Below are 18,710 nucleotides of genomic sequence, written 5' to 3' on the forward strand. Positions count from 1 at the left end.
TTGGCTTTTCAACAAGGGAAAATACACAGTTGACTTTTAATCAGAAATGATTTCAATATAGATATAATGCTAGCTTGAGGGGGGAAATAAGAAAGCACTAATAGTTTAATTATACCACTTCCTTTAACACAAAATTTGTCTCTCCATAGCCTTTTTGTTTTGTTTAAGAGATGGGGTCTTGCTATGTGCCTTGGCTGGCCTCAAACTCCTGGGCTCTAGTGATCCTCCTGTCTCAGCCTCCTGAGTGCCTAGAACTACAGGCGCACACCACCTTGACCAATCACAGTCCTTTTTATATAAAATTTGGGTTTCATTTTGGCAGTATTAGCATCCTTACACAGGTCATGTTATCTGTGATCTCATCAAATATTACATTTTTCTGAGGCCAGGGTTTCAGATATGCTGGTTAAAGTCTTTCAATCAAGATTAAGAACAAATGCTTCAATTTTCAATTATATTTATATTCTCATAGGTCCTCTGAGGGTTAAAACTAATTTATTAACTGTGTTATTCATTCCAGAATCTTTTAAAAATCCATTTTAATTAATTATTTATTTGAAATAGAGTCTCACTCTGTCACCCAGGCTTGAGTGCAATGGCACAATCTTGGCTCAATGCAACCTCTGCCTCCAGGGTTCAAGCCATTCTCCTGCCTCGGCCTCCCAAGTAGCTGGGATTACACGTGTGTGCCACCACACTTGGCTAATTTTTGTATTTTCAGTAGAGATGGGGTTTCACCATGTTGGCCAAGCTGGTCTCAAACTTCTGACCTCTGGTGATCTGCCCCACCTCGACCTCCCAAAGTGCTGGGATTACAGAAAAATCCATTTTAGATAAGGACGATGTATTAACCAGAAGGCATACAAATTTGGTCTTCTGGGAGTGAATTCCAAATGTTAAGATCATGCAATAAGTGATTACAAGATATTCACATATAATAACTTTCTACACACTATGAGGCTAATCAACGGGTATTGAAGAAAACATATCTGGCTACTAAGCCAATACCAACAGTAATTATAAACTCCTTCACAGATAAGAAAGTGAAATGGAATAAGAGAAATGGCACTTCACTAGAAATCAAGTGCCAGTTTCTGGATGTATGCCTGATATTCTCTCAGACGGTGGACTCAGGCTCACCAATTAATCCCCTTAAACCTCAGTTTCCTCAGAGATAAACAATCTGATTAGATTAGGTAACCATCAGGATTTCTTTTTCCTTTAAATAATCTTTCAAAAAATAGCAAAATAAAAAAAAATCCATACAGAAGAAGTGAATAAGAAAAAATAATGCCATTTTTCAAAAGAGGTAAAACTTTTAAAAGGTAAAGAAAGTAACTTTTTCAGGAGTATATCTGTGGGCACCACGTTCTTGCCAAGAGAAGCTTTCACCTGCCGAGAAGAAAATTGACCGAAGTCACGTGGTACTAGTCAATTTCATTCACAGTAGGTGCTTTAAGACAGCAAAGCACCGCAGTTCAGAAACAGTACTACCAACTTACAGAGTAAACTTGAAAGCAAGAAGGTGGCCAGAAGGGGAAAAGAAAACAAGGCAGAATAAAACTGCTTTTTTAAAGGAATAGGCTTGGCCATTTTATTTAAAAAAAGAATACAAAAGAAAGGTAAGAGTTAAGTCTATGACCAATTTTTACCTTCAATTTGGTAAGTCACATTACTTCTGCATGGATTTTACTGCCTACCGAAGTTCAGTTTGCTGTCTGTTATACTCCAATTGTGATTTCACCAATTTTGTTTTACGGTGAGTTTTGGAATTCATTACATCATTCTTTTTGTTTGTTTGTTTGAGACGGAGTCTCGCTCTGTCGCCCGGGCTGGAGTGCAGTGGCCGGATCTCAGCTCACTGCAAGCTCCGCCTCCCGGGTTTACGCCATTCTCCTGCCTCAGCCTCCGAGTAGCTGGGACTACAGGCGCCCGCCACCTCGCCCGGCTAGTTTTTTCTATTTTTTAGTAGAGACGGGGTTTCACCGTGTTAGCCAGGATGGTCTCGATCTCTTGACCTCGTGATCTGCCCGTCTCGGCCTCCCAAAGTGCTGGGATTACAGGCTTGAGCCACCGCGCCCGGCCTACATCATTCTTAAATGGGAACCAACCAGGCAAAGTTTGAGAACCAATATATTAAAGTGATGGGTAAGCAAAAGAACAGTTAAGCACACAGTGTTTCCATTATAAAACCTTAATTTCAAGATTTTTCTCTTTCCTTCTTTCTAAAACTTATAAAATTTGGGAAAAGAAACAATGTAAGAGGTCCAGACATGAAAATAACTATAATGATAGATAAAAGAAATTATCTCATTTTTTCCCCAAAGGATACTGCCCAAATATCTCATTTTTATAAATGTTTCCAAAGGGTAAGGATAGCTCCATCGTATCAGGACGCATTTTTTTCTTCCCCTTCACTTATATACCTCAATCTGTAACTAAAAGGATGACAAATCCAAAGAAAGGAAAAGCTAGTGCCTCTATATAGAGCAAATAATCTATAAACGTGTAGAATCAGCGCTAGATAATATAAACTAAACTACTTAATACAGGTTACTATAGAAAAAGAGGAGTTGCTACTTCAGTTGTGAGAGAAAGTACACCTTAGAATCAGTCATATTTGGTTTACAATCACAGCTACTAGCTATGTGATGCTCGATAAACTAACCCTTTCAGTTTCAGCTGCTTGGTGTGTAAACAAAACCAATACCTAACTTTCAGGGCTTTGGTGACAGCATTACTGATGATGTAAAGTGTCTCATACTATGCCTGATATGTGGTAGGCACTTCTTGGTGTTATAATTTTTAGTCACCAAGTTAAATAAGAAGTTTGGAGACATATTCATTGGAACCAAAACATTAACAATGGGTGGTACACAGCAGTATCAAAGACATTTCCTCTCTATATCCTTTCTGTACTTCTAAATTCTCTATGATATACCACTATAGTAATTAGAAAAAATATTTTTAAAAAATGAAAGTCTTGGCTGGATGCGGCAGCTCATGCCTGTAATCCCAGCACTTTGGGAGGATCACTTAAGGCTAGGAGTTTGAGACCAGCCTGGCCAACACGGTGAGACCCCATCTCTACCAAAATACAAAATTAGCTGGGAGTGGTGGCGCACGCCTGTAGTCACTGCTACTCAGGAGGCTGAGGAGGGAGAATCACTTGAACCCAGGAGGTGGAGGTTGCAGTGAGCTGAGATGGCACCACTGCACTCAAGCCTGTGTGACAAAGTGAGACTCTGTCCAAAAAAAAAAAGGCTTCACTTAAACTGGATATAACTATAGATATATTAGGCGTTACTCAAAATAGTTTCAGAATACTTTATATTTGAAACAATCCAAAATACACTGTACCGTAAGTGTAATAGTGTAACTAAAAATACAATCTCCAAATTATCAGATGAAGAAAAAGGCCTAAATTTATTTTTTTAAATGAGTCACGGTGCCTTCGTTTTGGCTATTCTGCTCACTTTCTGAGTTAACGTATCTACTAAAGTAGCTCCTAAATGGCAGACATAATACTCACCAAATTAATATACTAGTTAACAAAATAGTATTTTCTAGAAATTACAGAATCCTGCAGTATTAGTATTCTCATACTGACAGCTCCACACTTTCTTTCCTTTCTTTTTTAAAAAAGTTGCTTATGTCTCAAGTTTATCAACAGTGTTTTTCTTCGGTTAGGATGAGGACCCTGCATCTACAAAAGCTATCTTACCAACCAATGGAGCAGCAGGAATGAAAAAAAATGAATACACAGAAAATTTACATGGCCAAGTAAAAAAGTACTTGGACATGGCCGGGCACGGTAGCTCACGCCTGTAATCCCAGCACTTAGGTAGGCCAAGGTGGGTGGATCCCCTGAGGTCAAGAGTTCGAGACCAGCCTGGCCAACATGGTGAAACCCCATCTCTACTAAAAATACAAAAAATTAACCAGGCATGGTGGCAGGCACCTGTAATCCCAGCTACTCAGGAAGTGGAGGTGGGAGAACTGAGCCAAGATGTTGCCACTGCACTCCAGCCTGGGTGTCAGAGCAAGACTCCGTCTCAAAAAAACAAACAAACAAAAAACTTGAACAAAAATGTTATACCGATTTCCTCAAAATTTTGAAAGTGTAATTATATGTATCATAATGTTGTCGTCCCCTTTTGAGAAGAGTGAAAGGAAAAGTTTAATGTATTTCATTTCCATCCTCAGAGGACAGCAAAAGGAGAATAGTTAAAAGCGTCTGTGATGATCTACTATTAAGTAAATCTACTTAAATCTACTATTGAGTAAATAGCTACAACCCTAATTTTCTTTTTTTTTTTTTTGAAACGGAGTCTCGCTCTGTCGCCCAGGCTGGAGTGCAGTGGCACAATCTTGGCTCACTGTAACCTCTGCCTCCTGGGTTCAAGCAATTCTCCTGCTTCAGCCTCCTGAGTAGTTGGGATTACAGGCGCCCACCACCACACCCGGCTAATATTTGTATTTTTAGTAGAGACAAGGTTTCACCACGTTGGTCAGGCTGGTCTTGAACTCCTGATCTCAAGCAATCCACCTGCCTTGGCCTCCCAAAGTGCTAGTACAGGTGTGAGCTACCACGCCCGGCCAAAATCCTAATTTTTTTTTTTTTTTTTTGAGACGGAGTCTCGCTCTGTCACCCAGGCTGGAGTGCAGTGGCCGGATCTCAGCTCACTGCAAGCTCCGCCTCCCGGGTTTACGCCATTCTCCTGCCTCAGCCTCCCGAGTAGCTGGGACTACAAGTGACCGCCACCTCGCCCGGCTAGTTTTTTATATTTTTTAGTAGAGACGGGGTTTCACCGGGTTAGCCAGGATGGTCTCGATCTCCTGACCTTGTGATCCGCCCGTCTCGGCCTCCCAAAGTGCTGGGATTACAGGCTTGAGCCACCGCGCCCGGCCACAATCTTAATTTTTTTTTTAGGTATATGCAAATATGAAATTTTAAAGATTTTCTTTGGCAGTAGACAGGGATTTCAAGGATTTCTCCTCGCTTCTGCTTACCTGTGTTTTCTGACTTTCTGCAATGAATATAACTTTTGTTTTTCCTTAATGGAGAAACATGGTAATTTAATTAAAATTTAAAATACATTAATTCAAACATTTGATAACATTTCTATTCCAAAATTGTTAACAGCTCTAAAATCCATAACTCATTTGATGGTAAACTCTGACATGACCAGAGATAAAGCTATTTATAATCATTACTTCTCTCACTATGTTCACATGCTTTGCTGCCAAAATATTAATGCCCAAAATACTACTGCAGTGTTAACACATGATACATATGTTTTATTACTTTTATATAATCTGAAAAATTCAGAATTCTAATACATATGTGGCCCCAAAAGCTTCAGATAAGACACTGTGAAGTGTATTAGGGATCTCACATAGATCTTTTTTTTTTTTTGTATGATATAAATTCATTAGCCTTACTGGGAAATGAGATCATAGTACTTTATGCTTGAATCATTAGCTATTTGCAATGCTTTCTGGTTTAAGAACCAAAGGGTCTCCACATTCAATAGGTCTGTGCATACTTCCCCATATTATACACAAATTACAGGCTACTAACTAGTCAACATAATAGAGCCACTATATCATAAAAGAAAAAGTTTAAGAATTAAGTCTAGATTTGTTCATTAGTATGAATAACATCAGGGTACAGTGTGCTATTCAGAAATAATTTACATGACTTTGTTTACTATGGGACCCACTCCCTTTTGGGGAAGAATTATGCTCAATGACAGAAATAGAACATTCTTAAGCTTTTTGGCTTCTAAAAGCAGTATATATTAAGGGCTGAAAGACTTAAATTTATGTCAAAAAAATTAAGAAACCATACATACAGCTTACAACGTTAACTTCTAGTAAGTTTTAAAACTCCAAAAAATGAAGACATAAATACAGAAACTGTAAAGCATTAGTTTTCTCATATTTCCCTAAGAAAATATGCCAACATACAAAAGCAAAAAAGAAATAAAACAAAATCAAAGGAAGAAAAAAAGAATCTATGTATTTAACATAGGTGCTCAATGACAATTATACTAAGGATAGATACTCACCTTCTTTGGGTTGAGCCATAACTGGAGTCTGAGTTTCCTTTGTATATGTGACAATTTCTCGAGGAGGAAAGTCGACTTGAGTGATTTTAGCCATTCCAAGTTTAATAGGTCCTCGTCTAAATTGAGTAAATACAAATAATACATTTTAACTACATCAAACCATGTTATTTTCAAAAATTAAGAATTAAACAGTCATTTGCACCCAACATTGTAATTTCAATCCATTTTATTCAAGAAATTTTAGATTAACAATTGGCTTTATTTTAGCAAAAGAATGAGAAGGTAGCAAAAGCGAAAGATATTTCTGAATTCTGAATCACTCAGTGTTTTATTTTCATTTTAAAAGGCAAGTAATTTCATTATTTAGAACAAATGTGTGGGCAATAATGAAGTAAGAGAATAGGAACTTCAGAGTGGACCACTGAATAAGGTTGTTGTAAGAACTGGTTTCAGCTGGAATATGGTTCTTTCTGGATTTTTTTTTTACAGAATCAGACATGGATATCACTCAGACTACATTTAGTTGATCTCGCCACTAGGAGAATTCAGCTTTACGACTGAAAAACAGGTTTCTACTGAAAGCTTTTTTTCTACTTATATTTGGCAGAAATTGAGAATTACACTATCAATTTGGACTTTAAAATGAAATATTTAAAACTTTTAAATCTCTAATCTCTGCATGATCAATACTGTCCTTGATTCATATATGGACAAACTAAGGTCCAGATATTCTACTTAGACTAGAGCAACAGATCTTTTGAATACCGTAAATCTACTAAAGTCACTTCTGTTTAAGTTAAATACAGGGAATACATTCTTTTTTGACAATGAAAGAGAGCTGTGGCTGAGGAAAATGAACCAAAAGAAAAATATATTTTATTACCTATCTGGAAGATCTTTTATTGGTTTTATTAGATGTTTAAATTGGAAACCAAATAAAGTATGCTTCCAAACTCCCAAAAAAGTTCTCAGTGATGAAGCTGCCTTAAAAGGATACACAATAAAGACACTGCTGCAACTTTCAGAATATAAGGCAGGCTATCACTGGTAATCTAACTTTTTTCTTATGTAAATATTCTCTTCAGTTCTGTTTAGTAACTAAATCCAAGTCCTATACAATCTAATAAAGCATAATAAAGTATTATAAAGTATAAATAAAATTAGTACATTTAAAAAATTAATGTTCCAAAATGTGGGCCGTAACAATTTTTTAATGTCTTTTCTAGTTTAGAAATAAAACAAAAGGGAAAAAAGTATAGTCAAAGAACTAAGTGGACGATTTAAGTAACCTGAAGTAATCTAGAAGTCTAAGAATAAAATTTGAAGTAAGAAACTTTATATTCTGATTTTAAGATGCAAATTATATAAAAGTAAATCACTCACATAGCTGGAAAATATCGTCAAGCCTACAATATTAGGAACAAATTACCAACTTGAATGCATATAGAGTCTAACAGACAAAAACTGTAATATTAAACAAGCAAAATATTCCAAGATTTTATAGGAGGAGGTGGGTAGGGAAGTAATACCTCACTTATCCAAAAGCTACTTTTACTGAAAATAAGGAAGCAATGGGAGGCAGGGGGGGAAGCCTCAGCGTGGCCAATACAGAGGGCTTCCAGTTCATGTACAAGAAACTCATATTTTTCTTATATGCCTCAAATCAAGGCTAATTTACCTTACTTTAGACACAATTTCAAAAGGTATATTCATATGTTTTAGAAGCTGTAAATTATCAGGGGAAAAGGGCTATCTGAGTCAGGCAAAATGGCAGCAGCAAACATTTATAATTTAAATTAGAATCTAGAATAATTGAATGAATGAATGGATGAATAATCTTATCTCTATGTCAACAAAATTGAAAAAAACCATACATACAGCTTACAGCATTAACTTCTAAAAGAACAAGTTTTAAAACTCTAAAAAACAAAGACATAAATACAGAAACTATAAAGCATCAGTTTTCTAATGTTTCGCTAAGAAAATATGCAAAAAAAAAACCAAATATAAACGGAAGAAAGAAAAGAATCTTTATTTAACATAGGGGCTCAATGACAATTATATCAAGAATATTCATCCATACATTCTATGAATAATCTATTCATCCATTCATTCACTCATTTATTTATTCTAGATTCATGAAGTTTTATTCTAGATTCATGAATAAATAGTAATGAATGAACAGTGTAAGGACCAGTATCTCCGTTACTCTCAAAACCTTAGAAATCATCAGTGAATTTTAATACAGAAAAATAAATTAATATTCATATCAAGTAACCCTGAAAAGGTTCAATTACATGTAGAATATTAGAAAAGTCTGAGAAGTTTTCAATACATCCTGGAAAACTTGTATTAAAATACAGAAATAATTTTAAAAGTTTGGACACTTAAATGGACTTAGGGTACCTAGAACATCACATAGAATATCCTTTCACTAAAGATACTGGATAAATGAGGTGTCACAGTAAAATGTAACTCTTGTCCTTACTACATGACACAATATTATAAACTTAAGCAAAATAAAATTAGGACAGTTTCACAAAGAATCAAATTCATTATAAAACAGGGAAGGTAAAAAATCTATTCAATACCCCAAATCGGAATCTGAGTGAAGCTGAAGAACTGATGGATCTGTATCCCAATGCAGCGTCCTAAATGGTTGTAGGACAACCATGAAGCATTAGCAAAGAAGGCCATAAGTTAGTCAAGCAAATACATTCTATGAATAGCTAAAGCTAAAGTACTATTCACAATTTAAAAACACATGTTCTGGTTAGTATTGAAAAAAAAATCAAAAAACAAAACAAAAAATCCACCAGGTCACTCAACCATCTAGTACATGCAATAGGCTTCCTATTGTTAAAGATACAAGCACACAATCCAGAATAGCTAAAAGACATTATGTGCAGATTATGGGAAACTAATATTGTATAATAATAGATCTGCTTTAGAACAACTAAAGTCACACAACCCAAGTAATTATTTATGGATAACAAGCTAGCCTATAAAATGGTGGAAATTTTAAGATTCCCAATGAAAGCAAACACATTTAAACCTCTTAGTTAACATTTTAATCTTCCCCAAAGCATTAAATGTGTGCAGGAAATTGTCATACTGGTAAAGGAAATGAGTCAACACATAAGCCTTTTGGTAATAAAACCAAAGACTATCCCACTGGGATATAAAATAGCTGAAGTTTCCAAAATGTGACCCTTCTATAATCTAGGGTTAAGCCCTGCCTTGGGCTTACATATCATCTGCTTAAAGAAAACAACTAAAGTTTTCTGTCTCTAGGAAAAAATAGATTTTTCCCTGGAAAAATATTTTATGTTCAAATATCAATCCTAAATATTCAGTGATAAGTTTTAGCATCGCCTGCTGGCTAAGTAACTTACAGAGCCAAACTTAGTTACTAATAGAACAAAAGGTACTTTATCATACTGACATTTATATAGGTCAGCAATATATAAGATAATTATGTATGGTACTGTATAACGTTCACAGTCCCCACTAAAAAAAGTTAAGCACAATACATTTAGTATTACCATTTTTGTCAAATATATTTTTCACTTACGTAAGACGTTATAATGTACAACTAGTTTTAGTTGCTGCAATGTTTTAATACAACAAATAGTTTCTCTACCTGCCTATATAATTTATCAAGAAAAATAATAATCAATCTAGAGAAATCCTTCATTTTAAAACATATAAAGATAGATCTTGGAATTTAAACAAGGTTATGTGTATGCAATGTAAGAAGCAGCCACAGTGAAGATCTACTTTGTACTAAGCCATGAATAGCAACAAGCTTAGGCTTTGTTAAATCGAAAGTTCTATGAGATGGTCTCCAAGGAATGTTCTGTCAACAGCCTTTACATTATGTAAGTAAGAGCTCTGTTACCAATGACATAAAATTCCTTGTTGAGGATGTCATTTTAGTCTAAAATCAAGTAAGATTGTACCTCAAAATACAGCCAGTACTGAAAACACACTGGACATACATGTACATGATTACATTTATTAGGGGCATCTTCAGGCATATAAAGTACAATTGCAAGTACAAAGCTTGAGAAGTACACTGATCAAAAACGGAAAAATGGGCCAGGCGCGATGGCTCACACTGGTAATCCTGGCACTTTGGGAGGCCGAGGTGGGCAGATGACTTGAGGTCAGGAGTTCGAGACCAGCCTGGCCAACGTGGTGAAACCCGATCTCTACTAAAAATCAGAAAGTAGCTGGTGTGGTATGGTGACACACACCTGTAATTCCAGCTACAGGGGAGACTGAGGCAGGAGAATTGCTTGAACCCAGAAGGCAGAGATTGAAGTGAGGTGAAATCACGGCATTGCACCCTAGCCTGGACAACAGAGCAAGACTCCAACTCAAAAAAAAAAAAAAAAAAAAAAAAGAAAGGAAAAAAGGAACAAGAGGCCTGGATTACCCCATTGAATAATTGTTCCTAAATTTTTGAGATAACAAATGTAATGCAGCTTCCTAATCTGCAAAGTTAGAGAGAGATCATTTCTCATGGCCTTTTATATCTATTCATAAATTACCACCAGTCCCAACAGAAATTCTTGGCACTCAGAGTGATTCAAACATGTTTAAATAGCATATTTTATAATGTCTTATCTATTCCTACTCCCTGAGTGTACTAATCTTAGACCATCTTGGCCAACTGAAACTACATGTACACGTGCATATACATATCTCACATTTCTTCATGCATTTTCCTATTATATTTCTTCTAACTGTCTTTATTCTTACATTAACATTGTGTTTGCTCAATATAAGTTCCTTAGGTTTCATTCTCAGACCTGGGCACTCTTTTTAAATGTCACATATTGAGAAATGCATTATTTCACTGCCAATATCACCATCACAATTATAACTGCCTCTATGAAAGCTGGATATGATTTAGTAGAATTCATCATTTTCTATTATTGTGTGTGCGTGTATGTATACATAAAAAAGAATATACTCAGCCCTCTTGAAAATTAATGTTTCCAAGTGAGTCTGTGCTCTCAAAGTAGACAATGTACATATTAAGGTTAAAAAGATGTGGCTGGGTACGGTGGCTCAAGCCTGCAACCCCAGCACTTTAAGAGGCTGAGATGGGTGGATCACCTGAGGTCAGGAGTTCAAGACCAGCCTAGCCAACATAGCGAAACCCTGTCTTTACTAAAAATACAAAATTAGTTGGGCACAGTGGTGCATGCCTGTAATCCCAGTTACTTGGGAGGCTGAGGCAGGAGAATCGCTTGAACCCAGGAGGTGGAGGTTGCAGTGAGCCAAGATCTTGCCACTGCACTCCAGCCTGGGCAACAAGAAGGAAATGCCATCTCAAAGAAAAAAAAAAAAAGAAATGTAAGGTCACCTCATTCAAAAAGAGGATTTTTTCTCTCTGTTAAACTCACAAGAAACAAATTTTCTATTCATTATCTAACAAGAACAAATACTTTAAAAAATATTAACTATTTGTTTTTGTGTTTTACAATTTATCATTTAAAAAAAAACTACGCTTCACATTAAACATAGGTTAGCACACTACCCTTACGGCTTTTCAATAAAGCCAACAGTATCTTTAAATTCATGATGTAATCACTACAATGTAAATTCTATGAAAGCAAGGACCATGAATGTTTTATCTTCTGTGGTAAGCCATAGTATTTAATAAAGTTGGTAACTTAGTATTTGCTCTATAGACGAATAAATATTTTTCTTACCAGCATTACTCCCTCTGTTAATTTACAATATTCTAAAAGGTCTCTAATAATCTCTGGCTTGTCCATAAAACTCATGGGGACATGTTTTAATTCACATTAATTTAAAAAACTTAAGTAGGTGTCAAAGTACTTTTGAAAGCAACCTTGCTGACACCAAATTAAAATAATCTACTATTCAAAATCAGGAACAACGTGTCATAATGTACACGGTATAGTATCTACATAAAATAATAATATCAAATAAAGACATTTAATAAATATAACAATTTTTTATATTGGGAAATATTTTTACTATGGTAATGTTGTAGAAGGGAAAAAAAAAACCCTTCACTTAAAAATGCCAGTTGATTATTAATTATCTAAAGGAACAGTGGCTGGGTGCAGTGGCTCATGCCAATAACCCCAGCACTTTGGGAGGCCAAGGTGGGTGGATCACTTGAGTCTGGGAATTCGAGTCCAGCCTGGGCAACATGGCAAAATCCTGTCTCTGCAAAAAACACAAAAATTAGCCAGGCATGGTGGCGTGTGCCTGTAGTCCCAGCTACTCGGGAGGCTGATGTGGGAGGATCGTTTGAGCCCAGGAGGCACAGGTTGCAGTGAGCCAAGACTGCGCCACTGCACTCCAGCCTGGGTGACAGAGACCCTGTCTGCAAAAAAAAAATAAAAAATAAAGGAATAATGACATATTTGTATAAAAATACAGAAGTACAAAATATGAAAAAAAATTTAACCTATAAAAGTGAATTTACATTAGACAAATTGTCCTTATTCTGTAACACATACTATATTATAAGCTAATAACATTATTTCTACAAAGAAAATTTTGATTTTTCTTCAATGAAAGAGTTATGTCATTTACCTCCAAAGAGAGTATAGCTTAGATTTGCAATTTTGGTTCTATTTGGAAAGCACTTCTCAAATTCAAGCTGGCAAGCTTTACGTGCCTTTTAATCATTAATGATAACCTGATTATTCAAGAGCTGACTGCGTATTGAGTTTACAGATCATCTAGTCACCTTGCTTCTTTTTTCTTGCCCTGTCTTTTAGATATTTATTACTGGTTTGCAACTTCAACTAGAGGGACTAGACAAAAAAAGGATAAAACTTCTAACAGTTTATGTCTTATTAAAAGGTGTGTTAGAGATTTTCTTGGTGAGGACATCTAACTTCCTGGCCCAAAATAAGCATTCTTAATCAGCTGTGGATTTTGACTACCTATGTTTAATTTCATTTCAGAAGTCAAAAAGTACAATACCATTAAATACTATTTTGTGTGTGTGTGTGTGTATGCGTGTGACAAAGAAGAATAAGTAGTGATACTTTTCCCAATATGATCTTTGAAAGAAAGCTGAAAATCTTTTTTTTTTTTTTTTTTTTTGAGAGGAGTCTTGCTCTGTCGGCCCGGGCTGGAATTGCCAGTGGCCGGAATCTCAGCTCACTGGCGCTCTGCCTCCCAGGTTTACGCCATTCTCCTGCCTCAGCCCGAAGTAACTGGGACTACAGCACCGCCCACCTCGCCCGGCTAGTTTTTGTATTTTTAGGTAGAGACGGGGTTTCACCGTGTTAGCCAGGATGGATCTCGATCTCCTGACCTCGTGAATCCACCGTCTCGGCCTCCCAAAGTGCTGGGATTACAAGGCCTTGAGCCACCGCGCCCGGCGAAAGCTGAAATCTTACTGAACTTTTGAAAAGCAAGACCCAACATGTATGCGGGATCCTAAAACAAACACGAAATGTAATTTTACAAGGAAGATGCAAGTTCAGGAATACTTGACAGTAAACATTCTTAATGTTGTCCTTAGCAGTTACTCCTTACTCTTGACATTTTATGCATTATTATTCACTATCTTAATTAGCAGAACTAATGACTTAATAGAACAGAATTGAGCTGTTTAACAGAATTGTTTACATTTTCAATTACTGAATGGGGAATCAAGCACAAGAGAGAGGTTTTACCCTATTTACACCTAAAACATTCACATGATAACCAACAAAAGTTTGTTTAAACAGAAAATCTAAATCCATTAATATCACTATTTTAATATAAAATAATTAGCATAAAACCGGTTGACTAGTACTAATTAAGTGTGACGGTCAAAATATTATTAACAAAAAAAAAGTTTTTTTCTCCCAATGTCCAACAGAGAATTTCTATACCATTTTAGATTTTAAAATGTTAGAACTAACTTGACACAATTATTTAGAGGCCCTTTAAAGTATCAACAGTATTTGGGCATTGAATGCATTCTATCATTAAAATATTAAAAGGAAAATTACTGTACCTAGATCCCACGGCGCCATCTCCAGAGTCTTGGCTTCCAGCTTCACTTGGAGTGCTCACAGATTTGGAGGATGGAGACATAGGAGGAGGGACTAAATAGTGAAATAGACAGGTATCCGCTGTTACTACACGGAGAGGTTGCTCAGCTTATGACGTTTCAAAAATAATTTAACATGAAGTAATTAACAAAAAAGAAAAAAACAATGGCAAACCAAAAATCAAAAATATATGAATGAAAATGAACAGCAGAAAAGAAAGGGGAAAAGACAAAAGTTAACAACACATGCTGAAGATTCATGCAATTTTCTGGCAAAATGCATTTGAGCTTTATAATTTTTTTAAAAGGCAAAATTATGGAAGGATGCATCTTCATCTCATTCACCACCAAATGTGGCCACTAATTTTCAAAGGAGAGCATTCCTTCTCCCCTCTGTAACTTTTCACTTTTAATATCACCAGATTATAAATACTATTTACAATTGCTGCCAAAATTCAACTCTGAAATATGTTTCATTAAGTTATTTAATCTCTGGTTTCTCAAGATTTATTTTAAAATATTAACTTTTGCCTAATTATTTTTTTCTTCAAAAGTAATGTTTAAAATGATTTCAGTCCTCCCAACCCCCCCAAAAAGATGTCAGTTTAGAGAAATGACTGCAGCTAAAGGAATGGCTCCTTTAAAACGTTCATTAGTTTCCAGCAATTTGGGTGAAAAATGCAAACAGGCCATAAAACAGCATGCCTTCTAGACATTATGCATAACATAAAGTGACGCATGCAAATAAACAAGGCAAGACTTATGGGAACTTCCTTACCCCAGTATTCAGAAAAAACTGAAGTGTACAGACAAAGATACAGACACCCAAAATATTCTTAATCCCTTCTTATAGAAAAATACATTTTTCATAGTATATAAAATAAACAGCAAGTGCTTTCCCCTAGATCCTCAACTTTTAACATTATATAACAACAGCTGAACGTGCACATTTCATGCTATGACATTTGTAAAACTTTTGATTACCGTTGCAGGGAGTATAGGAGGATCATCACTGCCATCTTCTGGTTAAATATTACCATAAATGTCCCCAATCCCAAGTATCTTTTCAAAATAATTTTTCAGTGTATGATATTAAGTGACTAATACAGTTTATGTTGAGCTGAAAGCCCTTCTTTTAATAGTCTACTGAAAAGAAGGCAAGTTCCTAGTTATAGAAATAAGTAAACTAAAGAAATAAGTATTTAATTAAAAGTCTGTGTTTTTTAGGATAGTCACATCCATTGCACCTTAAAATTAGGTCTAAATGTTTATACATGCTGCAGTAAAAACAGTGGGTTTGGTAATGTAACGAAATGTATAATATATTATGATGACTTGCATCGTAAACATAGGTATAAAACTGATAATCCTAATTTTTTCAATGGCAAATTCTAATTGACACCAATAAGATTAGAAGAAAAAAATCACAACTAGAATATTTCTTTCCTAAGATACAGTGACTAACTGCTTAAATTTCAAAGGACTATAAAAACATAATGTTTCTAATATTGTGATTACATCTGTCAGAAAAAACTATAAGACCAGATAGCTTCCTATAGTTTACATGTAGATGATACTGTGCTAGGTGCTGTATGTGTAATTCAAAGAAGCTAAAATGATTTTTATCTAAAGTAGAAGAATATTAATGTCCCTTAATTTACCTTAGGTTACATTTCCTCATCTTTTTGTCCATCTTTCACTGTGAGGCTTCCCCTAGTCTAAGTCCCAACTGATATAGGAATAGAGTAATACTTAACAGTTGTTTGCCTACTGTGCTGTAAACACAAATAAATGTTTATTAAATTATAGTGAGGCACCACAATGTTTTCAAGATTTTTAAAGAAGAAATTTTGTACGCTTTAAATTACATACTTAATTTCATACTCAGAAAACAATTTTCCAAGTGTACATATCAGAGGGGTTGAAGGAAAATTAGTAAAATTCCCATCAATCTATTTGTGATGAACTAGAGAATTCTTTTTCAGTTTAACATGCTTCTCCTTCTTTCTGATGATTTCAAGTATCAATGACTCCACTGAACAAGTTCAACAGTATTTCACTTGGTTAAAGACTACATTTTTTAAAAATGTTAATCAAAATTCTTCACAGAAACAGGTTAAATACTAATTATACAGACATAAATATACACATTAACATAGCCAGTTCTGAAATCAAAGTTTCAGAAATAAAAAATAAATCCAAAGGGTGATGCTACCATATTATCAGTTTCTTAGCCAAACAAAGGCAAAATAAATCAGTGACTTCAAATTTGTAATTATATAAATATCTCCATCCCAGAACTATCTTCTTTCTACCAAAAGATAGTTTCAAGCCAAATGATGGAAAAGACTCTATAAAGGACTCTTAGCTGTTATCTGAGCCACAGCTACATCTTGCAATAATAAATAATGTATACCACAGAAGGGACAATCCTAGAAAAAAATTACTATCATTATAAAAGGAGGAAAATTAATTTTTAAAAAGGGGAATGATAGTGTTATTTGGTGACTGCTACATTTTAACCCAATTAGTCTAGAAAAATCAAAGAATACTATAATTACACAATAAGGCAAATACCACTATATTCCCAGACTTCAATAAACCCCTGAGAACAAATGAATGCATGCATTCAGGAGGCAAAAACAAAACAGAAACACTAATCAACTCATAGGTTCTCAAACGTAAGAAAAGACTTGCTTCTGGAACTCATTTTAAGCATGGTTTTAAATCTGATCAGCCTTGAAAATAACATAAACCATTAATAATTTTTGACAAGTATCTGAGATATGATCTGCTTAGTAAGAACAGTGATTCAATCAGATTACCTTTACTCCACAGTTCTGTATATAAAACAGCCTAAAACAGGCTTTAAATGGTATAAAATAAAGGAATTAATATAAAATAAAGGAATTAATATAAACATAGGTGAGTATGTTAATGAATTTCAGCTTCTTAGAAGTTTCGAGCACAGACACCTGTTTTCTTTGACAACCATTGCAGAAGAAAAAAAAAAACAGCTAAACCATGGCAGTCACTGACCATGTAAGTAATGTGAAAAAGACTGTACCTCTGTACCTCTTTAACTCTCCAGGACAAAAAGCCAATCAAGAAAGCCTTTCCTGTCAGCTTAGACCTTGGCCTTCCAAGGATATAAAATTAACACTGCTGGATTTTGGCCTGTGAAGAAACAACTAGAATATTTTTAGACCACAAAGGACCTGGGAATGCACCTAGATTTAGAATTAGCATTAAGTCTGGGTCAACCACTCAGAACTACACAGAAGTCTCAAGGGCAAAGGATGGCATATAGCTGAATTATTTTTCAAGTAGAAGAAAGCCTCTGGCAAGAAGGGGTTTTTATCAGGAAGAAAGACCTGGAAAAGCTAGACAGCCAAGGAAGGTGAATATAGGGATTGGGAGTGTTGGTAGAAGACAGTGAAATGCAAGGAGTGAGCTTTTGGGATGCATGTAACCCAAAGTTGTGAAGTCTCTTCTAAGCTCATCAATGATACTCAGTACTCAAACATAGCCCACGTTACAATAATGCCCCCTTCTGGACACAAGTGTTCTTAGCGTGGATTATTAAAATTTAAATAACTATCTATTTTTCATACCTTACTCTTTTTTTTTTTGACCTTCTGAAAGATGTTACTTTAAATCTTAACTCTCTGAAATATTAATTTATCCCTTCCCCTTGCTCCTTCTCTTCATAATGAGGTTTAAATATCCTCTACTAATCTCTCTTAAGTGTTTCATTTCATTTTCCTTTTCAATGTGATTCAGAGCATTACATTAAAAAAAAAAAAAGAAATTAATAAGTGAAAATAAAATTTTAGCCCGGGTGTGGTGTGTCATGCCTATAATCTCAGCACTTTGGGGGACTGAGGCAAAAGGATTCCTTGATCCCAGAAATTCGAAACAAGCCTAGCCAGCATAACAAGACTCTGTCTCTACAAAAAATTAGCTGGGCATGGTGGCGCATGGCTGTAGTCCCAGCTACTCAGTAGGCTGAGGCGAGAGGACTGCTTGAGCCCAGGAGGTCAAGGCTGCAGTGAGCCATGACTGCACCACTGTATTCTAGCCCGGGTAACAGAGTGAGGCCCTGTCTCAAAAAATAATTAAACTAAATTAAAATACGATTTAGTTGTTGTCCTAAAGCAGAATGGCTTTAATTTGCCCTTACCAGGTGGTAAGACATACATGACCTAGAAATAATGGAACAAAAATTTAGGTGTCTAGCCTGTGCTGGTACCAGAGGTAAAAATATAAGTAATATATTCCGCTTGCTCTCAAGAATCTCTAACAAAAAGTAGTCAAGTCACCAGGGAATTAAGAATCTACCAGTAGGAAGGGATGGTGACTGATGTCTGTAATCCCAGCATCTTGGAAGGTCAAGGCAGGAGGATCGCTTAAAGCCAGGAGTTTAATACCAGCCTGCACAACATGGTGAGTCCCCATCTCTACAAAAATAAAAAAATTAGGTGGCTATGGTAGTCGAAGCTACTCGGGAGGCTGAGGTGAAAGGATTGCTTGAGCCTGGAGGCAGAAGCTGTAGTTTGTGCTACTGTACTCCAGCCTGAACAACAGAGTGA

The 18,710-nt window shown here is 35.6% G+C and overlaps 1 protein-coding gene across 12 annotated transcripts in view; it reads right to left on the reverse strand.

Moving 5' to 3' along the window:
* DYNC1I2 (dynein cytoplasmic 1 intermediate chain 2) overlaps positions 1-18,710 on the reverse strand; it is a 62,442-nt gene that overhangs the window by 28,847 nt on the left and 14,885 nt on the right. For 4 of the 12 annotated variants that reach the window (XM_017862347.1, XM_017862345.1, XM_017862344.1 and 1 more), the window contains exons 4-7: positions 14,897-14,914; positions 14,083-14,173; positions 8,666-8,725; positions 6,075-6,190 (exon numbers count right to left, since the gene is read on the reverse strand). In XM_017862347.1, the coding sequence (XP_017717836.1) occupies positions 6,075-6,190; positions 8,666-8,725; positions 14,083-14,173; positions 14,897-14,914 (285 nt within the window). The remainder of the gene's footprint in view (positions 1-6,074; positions 6,191-8,665; positions 8,726-14,082; positions 14,174-14,896; positions 14,915-18,710) is intronic. The other 8 variants (XM_017862353.1, XM_017862352.1, XM_017862354.1 and 5 more) reach the window with 3 other exon arrangements.

This window comes from Rhinopithecus bieti, unplaced genomic scaffold (assembly GCF_001698545.2).
Source record: "Rhinopithecus bieti isolate Rb0 unplaced genomic scaffold, ASM169854v2 scaffold_63316, whole genome shotgun sequence".
NCBI classification, from domain to species: domain Eukaryota; kingdom Metazoa; phylum Chordata; class Mammalia; order Primates; family Cercopithecidae; genus Rhinopithecus; species Rhinopithecus bieti.